This window comes from Larimichthys crocea, chromosome VII (assembly GCF_000972845.2).
Source record: "Larimichthys crocea isolate SSNF chromosome VII, L_crocea_2.0, whole genome shotgun sequence".
Classification (NCBI taxonomy): domain Eukaryota; kingdom Metazoa; phylum Chordata; class Actinopteri; family Sciaenidae; genus Larimichthys; species Larimichthys crocea.
In genome coordinates, this window is record NC_040017.1 from 2,098,379 (window position 1) to 2,119,972 (window position 21,594).

The 21,594-nt window shown below is 40.3% G+C and overlaps 1 protein-coding gene across 3 annotated transcripts; it reads left to right on the forward strand.

Annotated features, from left to right (window-relative positions):
- Nucleotides 1-2,285: 2,285 nt before the first annotated feature.
- On the forward strand, nt 2,286-18,250 carry LOC104931383 (vascular endothelial zinc finger 1). Of its 3 annotated transcripts, XM_019262834.2 has the most exons (7): nt 2,286-2,451; nt 10,733-11,484; nt 12,501-12,570; nt 13,181-13,349; nt 15,058-15,099; nt 15,678-15,743; nt 15,930-18,250. In XM_019262834.2, exons 1-7 carry the CDS (start codon nt 2,419-2,421, stop codon nt 16,292-16,294), a joined length of 1,497 nt encoding a protein of 498 aa, XP_019118379.1. In that variant the 5' UTR covers nt 2,286-2,418; the 3' UTR covers nt 16,295-18,250. The 3 variants fall into 3 exon arrangements, with proteins under 3 accessions (XP_019118379.1, XP_019118380.1, XP_010744679.1); XM_019262835.2 differs by lacking the exon at nt 15,678-15,743 and having other exon boundaries at nt 2,288-2,451; XM_010746377.3 differs by lacking the exons at nt 15,058-15,099; nt 15,678-15,743 and having other exon boundaries at nt 2,288-2,451.
- The last annotated feature ends 3,344 nt before the right edge of the window (nt 18,251-21,594 follow it).

A 21,594-nucleotide genomic window follows, 5' to 3' on the forward strand; every position in this document is an offset into this window, starting at 1 on the left:
TAGCTGGCGCTGCATTCCTGAAGACAGCAATATTTGCAAGACTGTAGCCTACGCTGGTGAATGTTGCCCTCTGTTGGCGAAATGGCAGAATGGTAGTTTGTTCCACAGAAGAGGAGCTTGATAGCTGAAAGCTCTGGCTCCCAATCTACTTTTGGAAACTATAGGAACCACAAGGAACCCAGCATCCTGAGAGCGCAGTGTTCTAGAGGGATAGTAAGGTACTATGAGCTTGTTTAGATATGATAATGCCTGACCATGAAGAGCTTTGTAAGTAAGAAGAAGAATTTTAAATTCTATTCTAGATGTAATAGGTAGCCAATGCAAGGAAGCCAAAATGGGAGAGATGTGATCTCTGATCTTGGTTCCTGTCAGAACACGTGCAGCAGCATTCTGAATTAACTGCAAAGTCCTAAGAGACTTATTGGAGCAGCCTGATAACAAAGAGTTACAATAGTCCAGCCTTGAAGTAACAAATGCATGCACTAGTTTTTCTGCATCTGCTTGAGACATGATGCGTCTGATTTTGGCGATGTTACGTAAGTGGAAGAATGCAGTCCTCGAAATTTGTTTTATGTGGACGTTAAAGGACAAATCCTGATCAAAAACAACTCCAAGATTCTTTACAGTGGAGCTGGAGGCCAGGGTGATCCCATCTAAAGTAACTAAGTCTCTAGAAAGAGAGTTTCTGAGGTGTTTGGGTCCAATTACAAGAACTTCAGTTTTGTCTGAATTTAACATCAGAAAATTGTAGGTCATCCAACTTTTTATATCCTTAAGGCGTGTTTAATTAACTGATGCTAATTTGATGTTCCAGTCTCTGTAAAAGAATTTGATGGTCAATGGTGTCAAATGCGGCACTAAGATCTAACAGGACAAGTACAGAGATGAGTCCTTTGTCTGATGCCATTAGGAGGTCATTTGTAACTTTGACTAGTGTGGTCTTTGTGCTATGATGCACTCTAAATCCTGACTGAAAATCCTCAAATAAACTGTTCTTAAAGACAAAGTCACACAGCTGATTAGCTACAGCTTTCTCAAGTATCTTAGACAGAAAGGGAAGGTTTGATATCGGTCTGTAATTGGCTAAGACCTCTGGGTCTAGAGTGGGCTTTTTAAGAAGAGGTTTAATAACAGCTACTTTAAAGGACTGTGGTACATATCCTGATAATAAAGACAGATTAATCATATCCAATAAAGAATGACTAACTAGAGGTAAAACATCCTTGAGCAGCCTGGTTGGGACGAGGCAAGTTGATGGTTTAGATGAAGAGTATTTCATCTACTTGATGGATAGACAGAATGTTTTGACATTCATGGTTTCTGTATCCCACTGACTTGTATGATCCCCTGAATATTCTAGCAGGTTGACATTTTTAATTTCTTGGAAAGAAAGTGAATCAGCATGTTACCCAATACTGAAGGATTAACATTGGGCACTCATACAATCAAAAAAGATTTTTTTTAAGTTCATAAGCAGGACTTTATGGACTGTATTTGAAATGTTCATCATATAGAAAATGTCCATCCATTTGAATTACATAGGTTTAATTTATATTAACTAATAAACTTATTTTGAAGCAAGTAATAAGATTTATGTAATAGTACTAATAAAGCCATGTGCTTCCACTAGACAGTAGCGTAGGAGTAACCAGGTTTATGCATTCAATAATAATAAAGCCAATTTGTTTGCCCAAACCCAACAGTGAAAATGAATGCAGTCATATTGATAATTCAGAATTATTATTGATAATTCATATTGATGATTCATAAATTTGTTAGTTATTTTTATATACAAAATGGTTTATTGAGAAAATAATAAGCAAATGAATCCATAATTAAAATTACTATTAGTTGCAGCAAGAGTTTGGATGGATGGTTTGTTGCAACTTGCAAGGATTAATCTACCTGTTTTCTTAAGGAATATGAACTTTCAACACTTTGTTTATCTATCCCCCTGTTCCTCTTCATGAGTTTGTTCTTTTACACAGCTACATGTAAAGATGAATCTGTCATTTCTTTTGTTTTCACTCATTATGCACTAAATAGAAAATAAGTTCCATATTTTTTTCCCCTATTTCTTAAAATAGAACCGAGAGGCTGTTATAGTTGAATACATTTTCAGGTTACTTTTGTGTCTGTATAACTCATTGTTATTTCTATGCAAACATGCTGACATCATTCATTATATTTATAGGAAATCACTACGTGTTTATAGTAAAACATCAGATTTTTGTCTGACTCTTGTAATGAAACTGGAAACACAGCAGATTTCTGGTGAAGTCCAGATGTTGGAGAAAGTCCTGAGGACTTGGTTGAGCCTGGGGGTGACAGGAAGTTGGAGCTGCCATATTTAGCTGCTTTGTTGTAGATTCCTTGTAGGTTTCCTGCAGATTTTAGCCTGTGCTGCCAAGTGTTGCAATGGAGCCGAGCTGGAGTACGTTTTTATTCCAAGTAAGTGGCTTTGTACTGTGTTAGTCTCAGGAACTGCACGAACGCTAACATGACGTTGTAAACGTTAGCCGAACGTTTTCTGCTACTTTGTGAGATGAATCAGAGTTAGCTGAGCAAAACAAAGGTGTTAGCGTTAGCCTGCTAGCTAGCTCGGCTGTGTGCTCGGCTGTAGCAAACTGCCAACAGCTTAATCGAAGCCGACACCGTCATGCTGTGTCGGCTCTGCAGCCGCCTCCCTGGTCTCGGTTAAAGTGTGTGTTCTGTGGTTCGTGGCAGAGTGTGAAGTTTGTCTCCATTTGTGCAAAATCACCGCGAGGCTCATTTCTGTTGCCCCTGCTGTTGATGCGCGCGCGCTAGCAAATTAGCTGCTGCTATAGCATGTAGATAGCTTCGGGCTAACGGGCGAGCTAGGCAGGGGACTCGTCAGCATCACAGCAAGCCTCGCTACACCACAGATAACCGTTAACCGGGACCAGCGGGCAGTCCGGGTTGTGTTTTCCAGACTGCTGATGAAGCGAGACAACTTGAGTGTTTTACTGCCGTTAGCGTGAACTTCAGCAGACATCCGTCTGTTAACAAGAAAGTTAGCTCAAGCTAACACTTTAAATCGAAGGCTCCACAGCACGCGGAGAGCAGCGATTAAAGCACACTCAGAACTCGAACCTTTCCTCTTAAAGCACACATCTGAAATCACGGATCACAGCGGGAGTGTAAATCACGCAAAGCTTCAGCCAGCACTGAGCCCACACTCACATTTCTGTATGCCATCCACCTAGGATGTAAACTTGAACGTGCAGTGTGGCCTCTTGTTTTAAAGAAAATTTGTTTGTATGTTCAACTTGTTTGAATAACTTTTCCAAATGTGTACATCATGTTTGTATGTTTATGTCGTTGCATCATCAGAAGAGTGCAGTTGATGCTAGTGAGTTAGTTCCAGGAGCAGAGAGCTCATGGAACAAATGGCTGTCACAATGTTCATCTAGTGAACTACACGCAGAGTTTACTGACCTGAAACAGTCCATACTGTGGTCTGTAATGCTGCTGTGTTTTAATGGAGTTCTGACTGCAGCTGCTCTTCTGACTTCAGTCAGAACAAACTGTTTCAGGATCAGGATGTAACTTCATGTCACATGGTGTCACCAAATTCAACCAAATTCTGCCAACACAGAAGATACTATGACTTCAGTATGTAAACATCTTCAGCTCAATGAGCATGTAGAGTCATACAGTCATCAGTTATAGTGAAATGAATTTCTTTTAGCTCCTACATTTTGTTCAATTAAAACTAATGGAAATGTATAGTAATAAGAATAGAGGATGTAATAATTATTAAGCAAGTAAATAACTTAAAAAGTAATGAGGTTATGATAATAACTAGAAAAATTTCTAACATCATTTCAAGTGTACCTGACTCTGGCCCCGTCACCCTTATACACTGCTCAGCACATTCAGTATTAATACAACAGGCTGTGTCATCATTGCCTTTTTAATGGGCTCTTATTTTAAAGGGACTTTTATTTTGAAAGACTTGTCGTGAGTGTGTGTGTGTGTGTCTGTCTGTGCATCTGTCTGTGTGTCTGTGAGAGGGGTCAGGTGGAGGCCACCAATCAGAGCAGTCAACCGCAGCTGCTCCTGTGAAATATGACACCGCTGAGAGAGAAAAACGTCTGAAAGTACCCCTCGAACAAAAAGAGTTTTTGGCCAAACCGTAGTTCCTATCATTGTACCGGCTTCACTGTGAGCATCCTGAGCTCTTCCTGAACGTCTACATATATATTTTATTTGGCTAAAGTTAGGAAATTGGACCTTTTAGAGTGATCGGAAGAAACTGGTATCTCTGCTCTCTGCCTTTTTAACATGGTGGTCTATGAGGCTGTGGGTTGGTGTTGCTGGCACATCAGTGCGTCTCCTATAAGTCTGAGAGCTTTAGGTTTAGATGAATGTGAGTGAGATGGCAAATTTCCCTACGTTTCTATGTATAAATTATTTCTGTAGAGTGACATTTGTGGCCTCAAACGCAGATACCAAATTTATTTTTCGACAGATTTTTCTCTTCCTCTCCACTCTAGCTATGATGTCACGCACTCTAGCTTCTCCAGAAGGTAACATTGGGGGGATTTTTTGCTGAATAATTCGAAAACCGTTTGGTAGCACACTTGTTATGGCTGAGCCGGTCGATTTGACACCTTTTTTGTGTATGTACGACCAATACTGTGGGAGGAGTAGCACGTTGAAAAAACGTTGGAAGAAGAATAAGAACTAGAAGTGAGTGTGTCTGACTCTGGCCCCATTGCCCCCCTACATTAAATAGCGGTCAGCATTTGTGTGCATGCTTGTGTGTTTTACAAAGAGGGAGTTTTACAAAGTCTTTTATTGTGAAGAGACTCTTATTTTGAAAGCCGTTTGTCTTGTCTGTGTGTGTGTGTGTGTGTGTCTGTGAGAGAGAAGGCTAAAATGGCCAATATTCAAACTGTATTATTGACAGTCATTGTTATTAATAAAGTTAATCACAGTCAGGCCTGGGAGGGGCTGGGGCAGGCTTTGGTTGCCAAGCAACCAGGGCCAGGTGGATCCCACCAATCAGGGCAGAGCAGTCAACCACAGCGGCTCATGTGACATTTGACACCACTGAGAGAGAGGAAAAATAGCTGAAAGTACCCCTCAAAACAAGAGTTTTTGGCCAGACCATATATCCTATCATTGAACCAGCGTCACTGTCAGCATCCTGAGCTCTTCCTGAACGTCTACATATATAGTTTATGTGGCTAAAGTTAAGGAATGGGACTTTCAGAGCGATGCAAAAAACTGGTTACTCTGCTTTCCTCCAGAAATGTTCCTGCCTTTTTAACATGACAGTCTATGGGACTGTGGATGGGTGTTGCTGGTGCATCTTTGTGTCCCACGCCCCATGCCGGGCCCTAATTAGAACAGCGTGCGTGTGTGTGACAGAGGGAGAGACGCAGACCGAGAGTAAACAGCTGGAAACAGCAGAACGTACCTGACAGAGAAAGTCGTTAGCGGCCAAGCCTTCATCAAACCAACTTCGCCAGCAGTATTACAAGGCTTTCCTGATCGTGTAGGTAATTTTTATGTGACTTCCGATACGTAAAGGACTTCTTTCACCTGGTAGAGAAACTGGTTTGTCTGCTTCCCTGCAGAAAAGGCTGGTCTGATTTTATTTTTTGATGGACGTTAGCTGTTCCTTCACTCTAGCTCTGACGTCATTCACTCTAGCAGGCTCAATGCACACTCATTATAAACGCAGAGTTGGAGTAAAAGATTTTGTAATGTTGAGTACAAGTTTAGTAGTTTAAGATCTTGTGTACAAGTAGTAATTTGAAGTCTGTAGTACAAAGTATGCAGTAGTAGTTTAAATTGTAGTGGGTCTGTTGAGAGATTGCATTCTTATGGGGGAATTTGTAGAAAATGTTGAATAATTTGTACAGTATGAATAGTAGATATTTATAAAGTAATTGCTGGAATGTCCTGAATGAGCTGCATCTGGTGATATATTTTTTTGTATTTGTAGGACAGGATTTGTAGGAGTAGTAAAGTGCCAGAAAACGTATAAAAGAAAAATAAAAATAATAAAGATTTGAAGAACAATAGTGTGGCTGCCCAGAGGGCACTGCTAACTAGAAAAACTGTTAGCAGTTTTCTAGTAACTAGAAAACGGCATTTCCTGTGGAAAGTGTGGTGTGAGTGCCCACCATGCCCCAGCGGCCCAGGGTTTGAATCCAATCTGTGGCCCTTTGCTGCATGTCATTACCCTGTCTCTCTCTCCCCACATTCCTGTCACTCTACAGCTGTCTCTGTACTGTACTATAAAGCTTGAAAGGGCCATAAAAGATATATCTGTATGTGTGTGTGTGTGTGTGTGTGTGTGTGTGTGTGTGTGTGTTAGGGATGCAAATTATCGATTAATTCATTAATCGTTAGTTGATTGACCTTATCGATCGATTAACGATTAACTGATAAGCAGCTTTTTTCCTGAGAATATACATTTTCTCACGGTGGCTTTTAACATAAAGCTAAATATTGCTTATATACTGAATAAAAAAATGCATGTTATATTTTTCAACGAATGTTTTATTGTACCAGTGGGGATACGGTACAGATATGGCATTTAACCAAAATAAATTCTGCATAGAAAATTAAAATACATTAAAAAAAATAAAAACAAATTGTGCACTGGCTCACCTGTTGCATGTGAAACATTAAGCAACATGCTATACAATATGGGCTTAGCCTACACAATATTAAGCCTACATATAATTATCTGGTAAAGTACTTAGATGAAAAACTTGGAATATTAGCAGCAGCACTTATAATCTCCCTTGTTCTGAGAAAGGTAACAGTAAGAAACTGGAAACTGACAGTAACATGTAGTACTGAACACAACTTAAATCATCCCTGAGGAAGGTGACAGTAAAAATTTTCCCGCAGAAATGTTGAGAGTGACGAGTGGGCTGAGCATGTTTATTTAGACACAGGAGCAGATAATGATGACGTGCTAGCGATTAGCATGTTAGCAATCAGCATGTATTTATTTCTTAGTGGCTAATGTTTTGAAGGTGGTATCTTAGTGAACTCGTAGAGCTGCTGAACTTAAACGTAGCACTGCAGAGTTTACACTGAGCGTCTTTGTCATCATTACTTAGTTTGAAATGCTCCATACTCCACTCCGGGTCTGTCGCCGCGTTACGTTCAGGTACATTCGGTGTGGAAACTCCTATGGAAAAGGGCCCTAGATTCAGTTAACCCGATTAATTTAATTTAATCAATCAAATTCTTTTCGACAATTAACCGATTAATCGATTAACTGTTTACATCCCGTGTGTGTGTGTGTGTGTGTGTGTGTGTGTGTGTGTGTGTGTGTGTGTGTGTGTGTGTGTGTGTGTGTTAGTAGTAGTAGTGTGTGTTTAGTAGTTAGTAGGGATGCACCGAAATTAAAAATTTCAGCTGAAACCGAATAAAAATTAAATGGTTGGCCGAAAACCGAAACCAAATATGAAATGTGGTTGTTAAATTTTTCGCAGTTTTTTTACTATTGCATAAATAGCCTAGAATAAATTTGTAGACATGTTTTTACAAAGAAAGTAAATGTTTATTTAATATCCTTCAAATATTCCAGTAGAATTTCCAGTTAGTATAATTATTTCATTTATACTGTTAGAAAGCCCATGTTGTTTGATTCACTATTAATTTGTTCTTGAAAGAAATAATATTTAGTTTTATTATATTTCCGGTGAATTTCCATTTTTCCCACGTTCATGAACGCATCATAGTCATTCCGATGGTCATTGAACGCACCTCGCATGTGTGAGACGACATAATGTAGAGAGAAGTGTATAGCTTTGCTAAAGAGCATCGTGGTGCACCGTGGGTTTATTGTGTGTGAATGAGAAAAGAATCAGCAACCCTGGCCAGATCACCACGCACGTTGTTTCATTGCATCAATTGCGTCACGCCACTATTCGGCCACTTCACCGAAAACCGAAATGCAGTTTTGGGCCATTTTCGGCCGAAAATTTTCGGTGGCCGAATTTCCGGTACCGGTACCGGTCCGTGGATCAATCAGTACCGGGCCGCACAAGAATTAATTAGTTATTTCTGTTTTATTTAATACGGTCATTTCGAAATAAAAAAGACCGCTCGACTTAGACTGGGACTATAATAAAGGGGGACTTACTACTTCATCCAGAAAATATTATTAAGTAATATTTTCTTCTTCTCCTACCAACTGTGGATGAAGTAGTAAGTCCCCCTTTATTATAGTCCCAGTCTAAGTCGAGCGGTCTTTTTTATTTCGAAATGACCGTATTAAATAAAACAGAAATAACTAATTAATTTGTAAACTATTAATAGTAGAAATGAGAAAAAAATAGCTTAGCAGTCATGTCCTAAATGATCTTTTTTTTTTTTTTTTTTTTTTTTTTTTTTTTTTAGTGTGGGTTATTAGTACCCTCTGGGCACCCACATTAATAATAAGCCCGAGGAATAATAAAGAATGTGCTTTCAGGCACACTCAATAATAAGAATAGTTTCTCCTGCTCCCTAAACGTTGTCTTTGACAAATCCTAAAAATTATTTTGTGACGTGGAAACGTTTTGATTCTTAGTAAATTCCTAGTTTCCTACAGTACATGTAGCAGAGGTCCTGCTCACTCTGTCTCTTATGGTCCACTATGTTGTCCACTATGGAGCCCTGATGGCTCCTGACATGTCAGCAGCATGTGAAGCTGTGATCTGTGTTTGAGATCGTCGGTGCACAGTCCTGACAGCAGCTTTGGCTGACTATTACTATTGACATATTTCCTTTGTCGAGGCTAATGTTAATTGAATATATTTATCTTCTTTATCTTTATGTTCTTAGTGATGCATTTAGTGGGGTCAATTACAACTGGGGAAATTTTTTTTGTATGCCTAGTCAATCACTGATTCTTTGATTTTAGTTCAAAAGTTTGTCATTGGATTAATTTGCTGAATGTATAAATACCAAAAAACAACCAGATTTAGAGACGGTGAACAATGTGAAATGTCATTGTTGATTTTGATGAAGCTTATTACACAAGGCTCCCCATGAGTGTGTAACTCTATGTGCTTGTAATTTGTTTAACAGCAGACATACCTAGACTTGCTGTGTACGAGACAAGGAAACTATTAGGAGGCTGATTATTTCTGGTCCACTTGGTTCACCTCATGTGACGCCGCGTCTGTAACAAACATCTTGGGCAGTGCGATTAGGCCTAACAGCAGAGTGTTGTCAGCAGAGGTTTGTATAGACACAATTGAATTGTATCAAACAGAGTCTGTGGTGGTGGATCCGTACCCTGCCTCCCACAAAAAAAAAACAATGAGTGGATTAGTTTGATTTGTACTGTTTCTTGTTAATTTGCACGCTTCCAACTCTTTTTCAGGACTATTTATCTTGGGAGGGACTTCACCCTTCACAACACATTTCTATCAAAATCATCAGAGCAGCGTGATAGAACAGCAGGCTGGTCTCTTTTTTCTTGCTGAGAAAGAGACAGAGCATTTGGCTGTCTTTGACTTGCATACACATATGTTAGGAGAAATGCTAATTGCAGTAATGAATCTTATCTGAGCGCTGCTACAGTGTGGCAGATATAAAAGCAAGTCGACAACCTGTGACGGCCCCCAGCTCCTCTCCACCATGCTAAAACACATAGTGCCCCCCCACCCCCACCCCCCACCAGAAGCATCAGTGCTTGGATTTGTGTTGTCCATAAAAGAACACAGTGGGGAAAAAAGCAGCACTTGGGATCCTGGCCCCCTCTTACCACATCCCCCTCCTGGCTGACCGGGTTGCGATGCTTGACTGAACCTGAAAAGCCATGGGTCAGGTCTTTAACCCTGCCCAGTGGTGATTACAGAAAAGAACAAGGCTGTCTCAATTGCCACGTCTCTGGGGTGACCTGTTGTAAAGTTGCTAGCTACAATGTGAATCTCTGCTGTCTGCCTAGCCAAAATATTCATACAAGCCCCCACCTTCTGTTCGTCCGTTTCATTGGGGATCTGCCATGACTAATTGGACAATGCCTGCCAGCAGCTGCAGACTTAAGATGTTCTCTGTACGCATTTCTTTTTTTTTTGTGGTTGGGTTACATTTTCACGTCATTGCTTTATTTAATCATTTTCCAGTTCTTTAGTGTGTCCATGATTTTTATATTTGGCTTTTCCATTTTGATTTTTAGAGTTTATGTATCCTTCTATAGAACACCTGCTCCACCAGCCTGTCCAAACCAATCACGTAAGATTAATTAAGAATAGTAGAAAGATTCATTTACTATCTATGCAAATGAAGAAGTGGACAGAAGGTATTTGTCGAGTTAAGTGTTATTGATTTAAGTAAAGACGATTGTTCAGTTAAGTTTATTTCAACTCAAGTTCATTAAAAAAAAAAAAAAAAAAAAAACCTTTTTTGCCCCAAAAAAAAAAAAAAAAAAAAAGCTTTCTTGTCCTCCGAGGTTCTACATAGGGGCATCCATGCTTTTATTTTTTCTTTTTAGATAACTGTAACGTCCTCTACTCAGGTGTTCGGTCAGGTCCGTCTCACATCCATCGAAACCAGCATTCCCCGGCGCCCTACCAGAAGGAAACGTGGCAATTATATAGTGTTTGAATCTGTGGAGACAGGAGTGTGTGGAAACCTGGAATAGCCAGTATTTTACTTTCTGGTACAGAAACACTTTTTGTTGGTCATTTCCATCATATGTGTATTAACATATTTCTATATGGCTTTGTGTTTCTTATTCCAGCAGGCCAATGAGGCTCTGCATCACCAGCACCAAGTAGCCGGGAACAGCCTCTTGCCTTTGCTCAGTTCTGGAACAGAGCCACCTGATCAGAAACCAGTGCTACCCATTCCCTTAGACCAGAAACCCCCCGTCAGTGCTGCAGAACTCCTTAAAGACAATGTGGCCAGTGGGACTGGTGGTGGTGGTGGAGGGCCTCCTATTGCTGTGGTCAAAAAGGAACCTAAATCAAAGACGCCCTTTATCTGTGGCTACTGCAACAAAGCTTTCCGGGACAGCTATCACCTCCGGCGGCATGAGTCCTGCCACACTGGCATTAAGATGGTATCACGGCCTAAGAAGACACAAACAGCCCCCACCATGGTGCCACTCATATCCACTGTACCACGTGAGAATAGCGGGAACCCTTCATACATCACTACTGTAGCTGGTATCCTGACTACAGCCACAACGTCAACGTCAACTGTCACTAGCATCATGACCCCAATGCAACACCAACAGCAGCAGAGCATCCCTAAGAAGCCCCCCAAGCCGGTTAAAAAGAATCACGGCTGCGACATGTGTGGTAAGGCCTTCAGAGATGTGTACCACCTCAACCGCCACAAGTTGTCTCACTCTGATGAGAAGCCGTTCGAGTGTCCCATCTGCCAGCAGAGGTTCAAGAGAAAGGATCGCATGACATACCACGTCCGCTCCCATGATGGTGGAGTTCACAAGCCTTACATCTGCTCTGTTTGTGGGAAGGGCTTCTCTAGGTACGTGGACATCATTTTTCTACACATTTAAAATGTAAAATTCCATTTGAAAAAAATGTGTGTTTTTGTTTATTCTATGTTTTTTGGCACATATCTAATATAAATGAGGTATGTCCTCGATGAGTTCTTTTGGGTGTCAATCCCAATCTAGGTTTTTAAACAGTTTTAAGTCTTACTTACTTACCTTAATGCTTTTTTAAATATACCGTATGTTTGACACGTGGAAGAAACGGCTATAGTCTGACTTACAGTACATACTACTAACTTTATTTTTCATGAGCTTTCTGATTCAAATAATGAAGTCCTGATTGAAAACTATTTAGATTTTGAGCTTTAATTATTGATATGACATAACAGAAAGTTTAACTGGATGTTTAATGTGACTCCTGGCATTGACATAATGCCACTCTCGATACATTTGCAGTCTCACAGCGTTGTTATGGTCATGGACAGCAGCACTTTAACCAGATAACTAGTCTGATCTTGGCCCATTACTCACAGAATTTATGTGAATTAATGTCACTGATTAAAATCTGCTTCTACTAATGTGTGTGTTATTTGAACTTGTGAAAGTGACTGTTGGTGTTTTTTACACTTTTCAAATGAAAAAGAGCCAGAGTGTAGCAAATCTGTGTAATGTTCAAGATCTCTCACACCAGAGCACACAAATCATTTTTCACATTGACACACACTAATTTTCACTCTGAGCCAAACACTAGCAGGCTGAGGTGAACAAAGGATCAGGCTTTGGTTAGCTTTACTTCAGCAGAACGATCCTTTTAAAATCTACCTGATCTGTGTTTAAATGATAGAGAGAGCAGCAATTACAAGCACTCATTTTATTGAATAGAGCATTATTTGTCCTCACTGTCTAACTGATGGTTGAGTTAAGGTCCCTGTAATGTTTGTAGAACCTAAACAGAAAGAGGCTCGATCTGCCATATTACCCAGTTCTAATGTCATGTGAATGAAATGATGTCACACACTTTGTCCCTTGTGTTCATCTCACACTGCAGACCTGATCATCTAAGCTGTCATGTCAAGCACGTCCATTCCTCAGAGAGGCCATTTAAGTGCCAAGTAACGGTAAGAGTCAGCCCTCTGTGTCTCTTCTACATATTGCTTTCATGTTTTCTCATTAATGATACACCATATGTTACCGGTGTTCTAATTCTGAACTTTGATTATGTTTTCTGTATTCATATTTTTACACCACCAGCACACAAATACATGTTTACTATGATTGTTCTTTTCCGATACTGTGATCAATTGAATTGAGTGATCCACATCATGGAGAAGTCTGAAGGCTACATCAGTAGTGTCCACGTTACCTGTCACACTGAAGCTGCTACATGGTACAGGTCTTGGAGTTGCAGTGTAGTTTTTGTTATGCTTGCTGGTTTCCCGTTACAGAGCTACTCTCATTGGAAATGAATGAGTTCTCCAGGCTTAAAATCAACAATGTTAATATCTCGTAGTGGCCAAGTCTGTCCAGAATTTGTTGCAGAACATAAATTGCTGACAGTTTGAAGATGCTGCTGTGTCAGCAGCATGAGCTCGAAAAGCCTTGCACACCTACAGTATCTGCACATTTTGGTACACACTTGTAGTCTTTACTGTGTGTTTTTGTTCCATTCTGATTTTCCTCAGGTGTTTAGAGACTAAAGATTTTACATTTATTGGTTTTCTGTTCCAGGCCTGTACCTCTGCCTTTGCTACCAAAGACCGTCTACGCTCCCACATGATCAGGCATGAAGGTAAAGTGACCTGCAACATCTGTGGCAAAATGCTAAGTGCTGCCTACATCACAAGTCACCTCAAGACGCATGGCCAGGCCAGCTTCAGCAACCCATGTAACAATAAAGGTAGGCCACATGTCTCATTTCACTTCTCTTCAGACTCCTCACTTTGTCCACCTTAAGTTTAACACTTCAACAATAACAAAGTTTAAACTATGTCAAACTCCTCAGACACAACCAAATGTTCTATATTGAAGACGTCATTTGTTATGATACTCGTGTGGGTTTTTAATCCATGCTCCACTCCTCCAGCAGTGATTTCATGAACAGTGGAACTGAACTTCACACCACGACTGCCTCAGTGGCTGTTCAGAACTTGTCACTTGTTTCTTGAGTCAGTTCAATTCAGTTCTGTTTATATAGCAACAAATCACAAGTTATCGCATGACAATTTTCATACAGAGCAGGTCTAGACTGTACCCTTTTAAAATATTATTTTACCATGAGCAAGTGTTTTCTGCAAGAGAGAGACAAATATGCCTAGTAGCAGTAATAATCATGATAACTATAATTGTCATTTTAACTGTGCTTCAGTTCTCTAATTGAACTTTCTGCCATAATTTTTCTTAAAGTTGTAACACAGGGTTGATCCCTAGTATTTGAACTGCAGTCTTCATTGTTTTGTTTTGTTTATTTTTTTTTTTAGAAAAATAAATGTAGTCACTGTAACTGAATCCACTTCTTCAGCTAAAAATGACTCATCTTTGTGGGTATTGTAGTGTTGCTGATCAATCTGAAAATATTTCAAATCTCCATATTCTGCTGTAAATAAGCACAGTGATCTCCCTCTACTGGTTGAAATGTGGCTATTGCAATTGAATTCCGTTACTGGCTGATGTGGGGGCAGGTAATGGAGTGGCTGTGGCTCAGGTTGTCGAGCGGGTCGCCTAGTTATTGATGGTCGAAGCTGGTTCCATTCCCAGCGCTCCCAGTGTCCCACCTTGCACATGTCTTCAACCATCAACCTCATCTATGCTAGATTTACAGAGATGTGAGAGTCAAACACTTGCTTGAGTATATTCAACTTTAACTTTCTATTATAATAATAACCTGACTGGATCCTGTGAGAAGTGAAGTGTATAATGTGTCTTCTGTGGCTCTAAAGAAAGGAAGTCATCATGAGAATACAAATGTATGACAACAAATCTGTGTTCCAGACTTGCCTTTGAGAGGTGTGTGTGTTTAGCAGGCAGTGGACAAACAAAGACCTCATAAGTATCACTGTATGATCCAGCGTTCTTGGAGCTTGACCCACACAAAGGGCTACAAGTCTCCATGTGTTTGCTGCTTTGATTGTGACTGCTCTGGATTCAAATCTGTCTTGAATCAACTTTATGGATTTGCAATACTAAATCAGCTCAAAACGGAATATGTATTTCATGTCACGAACGATGCTAAACAAATGAATGTGTTTTGTGTGTGGCATAACCTCCCTTTTCACAAATCTCATACAGAAACGAGCAGTATGTTAAACATTCTTCAGGACTGCTGCTGCTACATTAGTTTAGAAAAACGTCTTTCACCAACATGTTCCCAATGCTTTTTGACAGTGATTTAAAATCTATGTGTTGGATGTTATGACTTTGGTTTCAGTGATAACTCAAAGAAAAGAATCATAGAAACCATGAAGCCTTTCGTAAAAATGTTTAATATGTAACAGCCCATCCCCATGCCACATACACAGAATATGACCAACTGTTGAAGCTGACTCCCAGATGACAGCACTGTTGCCCTGTGCTCTTGTAACCCAATATGTGTCTGTATTTCTGAATAGGCATAAGTGACTGGCAGTGGAACCACTCAGGGCCACGAAAAGGTAATCCAGTAGTTAGTAGCAGAACCCGCCCCAACACTCAATTAACTAAGTGGCCAGTTTTTCTTCACGTACCACGTCGCTCAATTACACAAACATTTGTCTCTGAGTACTGGTGTGATTAAAGGTTCTCCTGTTTTAAAGATAGAACGCTTTGCTAATGTAAGGTTAAATTTCATGAAGCAGGATCAGTAGATGATTGAAACGAACCACAAACTGGACCATAACACTCAAGCTAGATGCACACTACAAGGCCTTTCATCAGGTCGTCTTCTATTACCCAGCTGTCATTTCTGTCTTGGTTCTGACCTGATTGATAAAGCAGCTTGCTAACCACCTACTCTACACAACTACCAATTCTTTCTGAAAAATATGTATTTAAAAAAAAAAAACCCATCTAGATAATGACTGTGCTGGCCCTGAAATCATCTGTGATGGTCAAATTGGCAGTCCCGTCCTAGTGTGTGCCCATCCTTAGGCATATACATAATGTGTTACTGTTTAAAGTGAAGTTTGAATTAAAACAAATGGACAGTTAGCTGGTTAGTCTATTGATCCTGCTTTTTGAATTTACCCCTCAGGTGAGTTGACGGTAGGAGAGATTTTAAATAACTCCTTCCAAGTCCTAATTGACAACTCTCACAAAGGTAGGTTTCTTCATCAATATTACCACAGTTGACACAATGTATTAATGATGTATTGACATTTTCAGTGACTCAGCTAAACAGCCGAGGAACATAGAGGGCTGTTGGCTTTCCTTGTTTTGGAGGGGTAGTATATTTCTCCAGGGTTGACCAGCCCTAAACGTACCCTTGTGTCTTTTCCTAACACAGATGCCAACAACGTGCACAACTCGGCCACCACGACGCCAGTCACCAACTCTGCAGCCATCACCTCAGCTCTGAACCGCGGTGGCAACGCCAGCAATCCCGTCACCATCGCCGCTCAGATGAACATTGCCACCAGCACGGTCAACATCACTTCACCAGTGAACCTGCAGCACCCCGTCACCATCACCGGCCCCGTGAACTTGGCCTCCGTCAACATCCCTACAACGGCACACATGAATATCGCCCATCCAGTGGCCATCACCACTCCCATGCCCATGAATATCACCGGGCCACTCAACATTGCCATGAGGCCCATGGAGAGCATGCCTTTTCTATCCCAAGTTCTGCCTTCCTCCCCTCCCTGGTAGAGCTTTTTTAGTCCGTGTAAGAGCCGATGGTGTTTTAACTGCCTAATAATGGACAACCTGTCAAATCTTAGTGCAGTGGCACATGGGTTCATAGTGTATTCAACTCAAAAAGATAACTACTGTAATCCAACCACAGTGATGTGATTTGCAGTTACTTGGAGTCATTACGACGTCATTTAGTACATTTCTTTGTATTCATCAAAGAAAAAAGTTTCAAATCCCTCCAGCATGATAGAAAATGACTTGCTTAGCTTACAGGGACTCAGCGTAGAGTATTGGCCTAAAGAGCATGTGAGATCAAGTTAGCTGCTTTTCACCGGAGATATACGGACTCTTCTACGTTTAGCAGGTTTTTTAAATGTTTTAGATATTGTAATAGAGGTAATTTCTATCAATTCAACAGAAAAGGATTTGACACCTGATGACTTTCTGTTTTAGGCTAACCCAGTGATTGAATTAGCTGACAAATCTAGGTACTTCATCACATTGATGCAAAACTTCTGTAAACTACATGTCAACACAAGGCACTCCTGCTCATGTGTATGCAGCATTGTCCACACTGGTCTAATACACCAAAAGGGAGAGATACCTCAAGTATCACCAAATGGCCTCTTAAGTCTTTGTCAGACGTACTAATTAAAGTTCTAAAGGCCAAAATCAACCACGTCACAATCTTCATCGGTTGCTTTTGAGCCGTCATTGTGTGGAACTCAGTCATGTGAGAACAGGATTGTAACTCCTGTCTGTTCAAAGGTGCTTTAGTGCCAGATGTGACTGACCTCCAGTCTCTATCTGCTGATCGACAGCATGACAAGCAAAGACAAACTTTCACACTTCAGATTACCTCTGCTTAAATGACCTGAATGATGTCACTTGTTTGACATGCTGACCTGAAGTGACCCCAGGATGATATTTAGTGCAGATATAGTTTGAAAAGTAATGCCAAAGATTCTCGAGGTGTAGTGTTTCTCCTGAATGCTGTATTTAAAAAAGAAAGAAAGAAAGAAAGAAAGAAAGAAAGAAAGAAGGGAAAACCCTTTTAAAACGGCGTCACAGGACGTTAAAGTTTCTTATTAAAATCACGAGTCATGAATTTGGCACCGCCAGCTAGACGTTCCCCAAAACCCCAAACCCATTCTGTTCTTGTAATAATATACGTTTTCCATCATTTGAATGTGATCATGTCTATTTCTATTGAATTCCCTGCCTTACTGGAAGTTCATCACATCAACAGGTTTCCTTCCTTTGACATGGTTTCACATTATTGGGCAGTTAGCACAATATCCACTGCTACATGTTCACCCATACTGTGTTTGTATTTATCCCTGGCTTACCCTTTTTTTCAAATTTGAATAGTTTGTTTTACCATGAGCCGTAGTTGTGGGTGAGCCAGCTCATTGCAGCAGTGTTTGTAGTGAACACGTTGTATGCTGTGGAGAGGCAAGCCCTTTTTCCCAATTCTTTCATTTCTATCTAGCCACTGAAGGACAGTGTTGGTCTGGTAAAGGTGACCAGAAAATGATTTCCTCAACTGGCCGTCTGACTCCAAATGTGGGTGACGTGATACGTTACTATACCTAACAGCTCCTTAAATGGAAGTATGTTGCTGGAGTTGTTCTTCAATGCTTCCTCTAAGACAACTTTAGTTTTCTGTTCTTTTTTCTTTTAGTGGACTTATCAGTATTTGATAGTTTATGTATTTTAAAGTTTAATTGCAAACAAACAAACAAAGCTTCCATTTCGGGGGAGGGTAAGTGATGGTTCAGAGGCTGTGTAGATCAACCATCAGCTCCCCCGTGTCTGTATTTTAAAACAGTCCCCCGTCGCTTTGGGATGTTTCTGTGACGTCTGGGAATCTTTGGATGTATTTATGTGAGGACATGACAGTTTATGGTACAGCTCGTACTGAAAGCATGACACTTGCCCTTAAAATGGCAGTATTATAAAAGGTCAGATGATTTAAATTTTAATTACTGAGGACTTTTTTTAACTGTAGAGGTCACACCGTGGCTCATTAGACTCTGTGCTACAAAAGCAGTCCCAAAGTGAACTTTTGTGGTGTGTTCAGTTGGTTAGATTGTTTACTTTAGCAGGTATAGGATCCTGTCACTGTCAGTCAAACTCAGGAAGGTTACTGAGAATAGTCTTTTAACACCATGTTCAACAATTTACACACTGACCATTTCTTTGTAAATATGAAACACTATTTTATTGCCTTTTGCCTGTGGTAGATGGAGCCTCTCTTCATACCACAGGCTAGCAATGCTAGCAAGAACTACAGTATGTCACCTCTGATGTGGCCGTCCACCAAGGAGAAGACAGAGAAATGGGCAGAGGTTAATGAAAGGACAAGGTTGGTGTTTCAAATATATATATATAGATATATATAGATATATATATAGATAATAGAATTATATATATATAATATATATATATATATATATATATATATATATCTCAATCAACAAATCCCAGAAAAGATTAAAGAAAGCTCCTGCTGACAGGTCCAGCTCACACTGCTGGTACCACAGAAACACACTAAGAAGCCATGCTTAGTTAGTTAACATGCTGCTTCAATGTTAAACATCAGTGCTCATCATTACCTGTGCAGACAGAATAAACATGGCTCATGTTCTTCTCATGGAACCAAGGAACCAGGATGAACACACTGTTTGTAGTTCTTAAAAATTCTTCTGTGGACTCGAGGACACCAGCCTTGCTCTTTTTTTTTTTTTTTTTTTTTTTAAGATGGCTTTTCTCTGTAGATGTCACTTGCATAGTTCAGAATGTTGTTTAGTTTTTGTTTTTAATTTTGAATCCTGGCAGTTTATTTTTACTGGAAAAAAGAGGCTGTGATCACAAAGGAGGCTCAGGTGAACCTGAAAGAGCATGATGTCAGAGGGTGGAAGTGACATCATGAGCAGCACAAGGGTTGACAAACTTTGAACCATGTAGACTCAGTGACAATAAGAGTGGTGCACCCACAGGTTGTAGCCCCACACCTCCCCCTGTGAGAGTATTGCATACATGTTGCAGCATCGTTTCATTTTCACACATGCTTTCCATTACTGAGTGAATGTTTGTCCATCAAGACTGTGGAACAATTGAATTTTTTAAAAAAATGAATAACTGGGCCAGTACATGAGTGGTCATTGAAACATCGGAGACAGCACTTTGTTATATGAAATGAATAGTTTGTGCATTCAGCTGGCATAAACATGCTTCTGACGATGGACACCTTTATGTCAGGGTGCTAGGGTCTTCCTTCATGTGTAATCCAACAGAGGACAAGATGGTTTAGCAGTGGTCAGATGAGGTGCAACAGTGAACAGGCTGCCTGTGTCAGTGAGATGGTGGTGAATGCATATCAGTAGAAAGAACCATCCACTTCCAACCTCGGGTGCTGATGTTTTCCTGGTCAGTGTCACCTTGAAGTATCTCTCACTCTGTGTGTGTTGCAGATGCTGTCAGGCCCAGAGTTGAACAGGCCTCCGTCAGTGAGTGTCATTCACTGCCACCAGATTCCATAAAGAAAATGTTTTTCACGTGCTGTTAATGATTTAATGAACTGTTCTTAGCTTTACCGCCACATCTTCCATTAAGAGGACAGGGAGGAATATGGCAGCAAAAAGTCAAAGCTATCTTCCAGCAGCTCCACCTTCAGTCCCTGTGTGAGGGCTGTGATGTGAATCCAGAACACGTTTACAGAACACACTCATCCAAAGTTAGGTTGGAGGCATGTGCTCGTCTCAACCGAGTTATGACATGTCAGCTTCTCTTTTGTGATCTCAGCCTCATCGGTTCCTACACCAGACTTGCATACTGTCCTACAGTTCCCTGGCTGTGTGTGTGTTGGGGAGCACACGTGAATTAGTTTTTTAGATGTGAAGCCTTGTGTTGTCAAAGGCCTTTTTCAGCGCAGGAAGTCTGAAGCACTTGCAGCAAACTGTAGGCTGTGCACACTACAGAAGAGAGGTACTTAGACGGGCATTTCAGAGAGGTGGAATGAGACAATGATCAGTGTTTGTTTTGACACATCACCTGGCCACATCTGCATCTTGGCAGCCCAGATGTTTGGCCCAATAATTTCATTGTATGCATGCCAACACTGTCCACCAAAGGAAATGCTCAAATGTGGAATGGCATTATGATCTTGGAAATTGATTAATTTTCCATCTTTCTTTTCTTTTTCTTTTTCCAATGTTGCATGTGGATGACTGAGCTTGTCTAGTGTAGGTTTAAGTTCATCAGCAGTTATTAGAAGGCTAGTGACTTTTTATGAAAAGAAAACACTAAAAAAAAATTAGGATGAAAGGAAGTGTGTGGTGTCATTTGTCCTTCTCCAGTGGCCGTAAACAAGTGTGCCTGAAATACTTTGCAAGACTTTTCCACACGTTAATGCTTCCTCCTCCAGATGTGCTGTGTGATGGAATCGTTTTGTGAAGGAAGCCTTCATCAGTTCCGATGGCCAAGGGCCGCATAGGTCTGCAGCCAAACTGTTTTTATTTTACACCTAATGATTGTGAAGTTATCATATTCTACTTCAGGAACAACCTTGAAACACAAATAGAATGAGATCTTTATTTGAGTCCAGATCATGTCAATGCATCGATGACCATTTCTCCATGTTATTAAAACATTTTTTAATTTGACTCTAACCTAATGTGAAAAACAAACAGTTTATTTGGCCATGTGATGATTTGTAAGATTTTCTGTTTTCTGTGAAGTTTGTATGATGAATTTGGCAGATGTGAAGGCAAATGAATGTATATCTTTGTACAAACCATTTAGTTCAGAGGACATGTTAGTTATGACAGACACATGCAAGAAAAAAAACTTTTATAAATCTTTTTGTATTAGAACATTAACAATGGTAATTTTTGTATATATACGAAGGCTAGGCTTTCTGATTAGCAGAAAGGTAAAACATTCCTACATTTTTTTTAAATGTATGTCCATTGAGAATAATTATGGAAACATATGCGCAATGTTTTATGTGCCTTTTATTTGGGTTTGTCTAAATAAAAGAAAACAATAAAACATGATTGTGGACTGTCCATACTGAGTCCCACAGAGGAAAGTCAATACTGTCCATCTCAGCTCAATCTCCAGACTGAACCCCACCCCCACCCTCACCCTGAATTCAAGACACCCCAGATCAGGAGAGATGTATTCCTTTCTGGTTTTAGTTGCTTTTCCTAGCTTTAGTTTCAGTGTCTGGGAGGTTGAGATGGCTCTGAAGTCCCCAGTCTGTGGATGTCTCTGATCTCTGGCTACTCAGTGTCTTCACTGGCTCACTG

Bases quoted from the DNA above. Each gene is read 5' to 3' on its own strand.
- LOC104931383 (XM_019262834.2), top strand. From the start codon at position 2,419: ATGGAGCCGAGCTGGAGTACGTTTTTATTCCAA. The intron at 12,571-13,180 runs GTAAGAGTCAGC...TTTCTGTTCCAG, and splicing joins CATTTAAGTGCCAAGTAACG to GCCTGTACCTCTGCCTTTGC. The intron at 15,100-15,677 runs GTAATCCAGTAG...TTTACCCCTCAG, and splicing joins CCACTCAGGGCCACGAAAAG to GTGAGTTGACGGTAGGAGAG.